At 41.6% G+C, this 4,143-nt stretch overlaps 1 protein-coding gene across 1 annotated transcript; it reads right to left on the bottom strand.

The window, feature by feature from the left end:
- Positions 1–3,231: 3,231 nt before the first annotated feature.
- Positions 3,232–3,732, bottom strand: LOC136469487 (vegetative cell wall protein gp1-like). The gene has a single exon (XM_066467665.1). The coding sequence runs from the start codon at positions 3,730–3,732 to the stop codon at positions 3,232–3,234; it is 501 nt and encodes a 166-aa protein (XP_066323762.1).
- Between the last annotated feature and the right edge of the window lie 411 nt (positions 3,733–4,143).

Raw genomic sequence — 4,143 nt, 5'->3', positions numbered from 1 at the left:
CAGCAGTGTCATAGGGTGAAATTAATAAAAGTTTGTGTGTTTATTTTGACAGGCCTATTCACCCTCCTCTAGGCCAACCAAAGATTCTATAGATATGGGGCGATGGAATACTAAAAAGCATGTAGAGTATATGATAAATTCGTCGTAACTAGGTAAGGATTATAGGATATCAGTATTTATCTATATCTATATCTATATCTACACCTAATAATAAAGAGGTAAAATTTCAGTCCATTTTTTTGTTACCCATTTTTTTGGTATGGCCTCCTCTAACTAATTCCGTGAATGCGAAAACTATTAATGTTCGTCTCTCTACAACTTCTTATGCTTTCTTTCTATACCTAATAATAAAGAGGCAAAATTTCAGCCTATTTTTTGTACCCATTTTTTTATATGACCTCCTCTAACTAACTTCATGAATGTGAAAACTATTAATTTTCGTCTCTCTACAACTTCTTATGTTTTCTATATATAATAACATATGTAGGCCTTTTTTAGGTAACCTAAATAGGTACGAATTCAAATTCTAATCCAAATAGATCCTTTCAAGTCCAATTCGTCATAACTAGGTAAGGATTATAGGATATATGTATTTATCTATATCTATATCTATACCTAATAATGAAGAGTCAAAATTTCAGTCCATTTTTTTGTTACCCATTTTTTTGGTATGGCCTCCTCTAACTAATTCCGTGAATGTGAAAACTATTAATGTTCGTCTCTCTACAACTTCTTTTTTTTCTATACCTAATAATAAAGAGGCAAAATTTCAGCCCATTTTTTGTACCCATTTTTTTTGTATAACCTCCTATAACTAGCTCCGTGAATGTGAAAACTATTAATTTTCGTCTCTCTACAACTTCTTAAGTTTTCTATATATAATAACATATACTTAGGCCTTTTTGAGGTAACCTGAATAGGTACAAATTCAAATCCTAATCCAAATAGATCTTTTTAAGTCCCGAGTAAATTTCGGTAAGAATCCTAATCCTATTCTACTCTCTATTTTTTCTATATTTATGGCCAAAATTTCTGCAATATAATTATTTTCACCCAGCTCTAATCCCCTTCCACTTTAAGATCTATTGTTCGATTATGTCCCCTATCCTTTTTTCCGAGTCCATGTCCCGTTCAGTTTAGGTCTAATCAATATTAATTTTCTTTCCTCCGTTCCTTTGGGTGCACTTCAGTTTTTGTTTGATTTTTTTTGGTTGGCCTTCCGTCCAATTTCTTTATTTATGATTTCTTTTGTTTTTTCTTTTGCATCCGTGATCCTCTTAGGTGATTTTTTTTCCATTGACTTTTTTTTTATAAAAATAATTATCATGGACCTTTCAACTGTTGATTTTCTCTAAGACAAATTTTCTACTATCAAGTTTTTAGCAGGTGATTCAACTAATAAAAAATGTGAATAGAAAATTTAAATAGTTTATTGTCTAATCTGGTCTAAATAAATGTATCTTTGCGATAAACGAAGAGGCTAGCATGTGAAAACTCAAGTAAGTTTTCCATTATAATCAATAAGTATAAGTATTATAAACATGTCAGCAACACATAATCCTTGTTGACTTCAATTATAGAGATTAAAATTAGTTTTTTATGGTCCTCAAACGTCTCAAAAATTAATATTTAACTATAGCAGTGTAATAAATAGGGGGCTATGGACATTTAGCGGCTAGTCAAAAAATAAATTATAGCTTTTAAATTTTATAAATGGTGAAACATAAATAATACCACCCTATAGATCGTCTTGGATATTCTAGGTACATAGTTTTTGCTATACACGTAGATATACAAAATGTCTAGATACATAGTAAAAGTAATATATCTAGAGAAGATAAGAAATGACATGTACGTCGGAATGCACGGACATATTTACTAGTCTAATATTAAAGAGAGAAAAGTTTCTTCATATGTCATTCCTCATAACCATCCGATGGGAATCTGATGGATCCAATCTCTTGTACCCGTACGGGTTGGTGTCAAGCAACGGTGTGTAGTCCGATACTCTGATTCCAAAATGAATTGGAATACAAGGCGTTTTTCTAGTCCCTCACTCTTTCCCATGCCTATATGGATTAAGTACACGTGCAGACATATAGTACATATTTGATCTCAAGACGAATCGAAACACATGACATGATCGTTAAATAAATAAATCTCCTAACCACAGGTTCTCTAGGTGAGGTCACACAACAAATTACACATTGTCTGCTGTAACACATGCACGTGTTTGATAGTCTATATATACCGTGTTATAGAATGAACAAAGGAATATATAATTAGATCGGTTAAGTATGTACTTGTAGTACATATACTTGTCTAAGAGACCAGTAAGACCATGTGTGGAAGCATGTACGGATGGATGAACAGGTAATACTAGTAGCCAGGAACATTTGGTTACACACGCAAAAGGTACGTATGGGAGTACTAGATAGAGTACATGTATATATACTCGCGATGCATGAGCGGGTGTACGTTTTACATGTGTATCGGTAAGGTGTTAATCATGCATTTAATTATGTGCGTGCCATGTGGTTGCCTTTGCTTGACACGGAGTGATGATGAGCGTGAGCGGCACTATTCGCTTGATCATTTCTGGGGCTTATAAACCAGCTGATGTTGTTTTGTTGTGAGAGAAACATACTATATCATAACTGATAAGCATAGCTCATACGATCAAGCGAACAGGGTTACATGCCCTAGGCTGCCCCTAGGCCCTAGCTCAGATCACCAACCACTATCGGATATATGAGCTTTGCCGAGTGCCTCTCCAAGCCCCAAAAACACTCGGCAAAGCGTTTGTTGATTGTTACACTCGGCAAACGACACTCAGCGTAGGTTTTAACGGCAAAGAGTTGTTTGCCCAGTGTCAATTGCCGGGCACTCGGCAAAGACTATGCCGAGGCCAAAAAAACACTCGGCAAATATTTTTCGAGAAAAAAAGTCGCCGGCGGTACCACCAGCACAGCCGCCGGCCACCACCGCCACCACCACCGCCGGCCACCACCACCACAGCACGCCGGATCCGGGAGAGGGAGGGCCGGATCCTACCCGGAGAAGAAAGGGAGGGGAGGGACCGCCGCCGCGTTGCTCGTCGTGGAGCCTGCCGCCGGAGGGCTCTTAACCATCAGATCCACGGATCGACCGCCACCGGGATCCAACCCACCAGATCCGCCGCCGGATGCGCACCGTGGTGGCTCCATCCCACCGGATCCGCGATGCCACCCGTCAGTGGAGCCATGGAGGGAGGGGAGGTGGGCGGATCTGCATCGCCACCCGCTGCTCCGCATCGCCGGGAGGGGCCGAGCCGCCCTGCGCCATAGACGGGATGGGCTGGGCTGCCTCGCAAGCGGCCGTGAAGGCCCCCCAGAGGGAGGGGAGCGACGCGGCGACGCCGGAGAGAGGGCGCGGGCGGGTGGATCTGAGGAGGAGGCAGGGGAGGAGGGAGAGGAGGGGCGCCCACGGGAAGAAGAAGGGGGAGGGGAGGGGCGCTGTCGGGGGAAGAAGAATGTGGAGGGGAGGGGCGCCGTCGGGGGAAGAAGAATGGGGAGGGGAGGCCGGGGCGCCCGTGGGAAGAAGAAGGGGGAGGGGAGGGGCGCCGGCGGGAGAAGAAGAATGGGGAGGCCTCCGGAGGGGAGGGAGGGGAGGGGCGCACCGGGCCGGGAAGGGAGGATGGGAGGGATGGGAGGGGCGATGGCGGGGGAAGAAGAAGGGGGAGGGGAGGGGCATCCGCTGGGGCCGGTTAAAAAATATTTTTTTCCTTTGCCGAGTGTCATAGATCTAGGCACTCGGCAAGTTTTTTTCATTAAAAGATTTTTTTCTTTGCCGAATGTCTTAGATCTGAGCACTCGGCAAAGTTTTTTATTTTTTTTTCTTCTCCTTTTCTAGAAAAAAGATTTTATTTCTTTACCGAGTGTCCTAGATTTGGGCACTCGGCAATGTTTTTTTCATTTTTTTTTCTTCTTCTTTTTTAGAAAAAAAGATTTTTTTCCTTTGCCGAGTGTCCTAGATCTGGTCACTCGACAAAGTTTTTTTTTCATTTTTTTCTTCTCCTTTCTCAGAAAAAACATTTTTCTTCTTTGCCGAGTGTCAAAAAAAAAACACTCGGCAAACCCCATCTTTGCTGAGTGTTTTTTTTTT

This window comes from Miscanthus floridulus, chromosome 8, assembly GCF_019320115.1.
Source record: "Miscanthus floridulus cultivar M001 chromosome 8, ASM1932011v1, whole genome shotgun sequence".
Classification (NCBI taxonomy): Eukaryota; Viridiplantae; Streptophyta; class Magnoliopsida; order Poales; family Poaceae; genus Miscanthus; species Miscanthus floridulus.
This window is presented reverse-complemented; position numbering and strand designations above follow the sequence as displayed.

Bases quoted from the DNA above. Each gene is read 5' to 3' on its own strand.
- LOC136469487 (XM_066467665.1), bottom strand. From the start codon at position 3,732: ATGCCCCTCCCCTCCCCCTTCTTCTTCCCCCGCCATCGCCCCTCCCAT.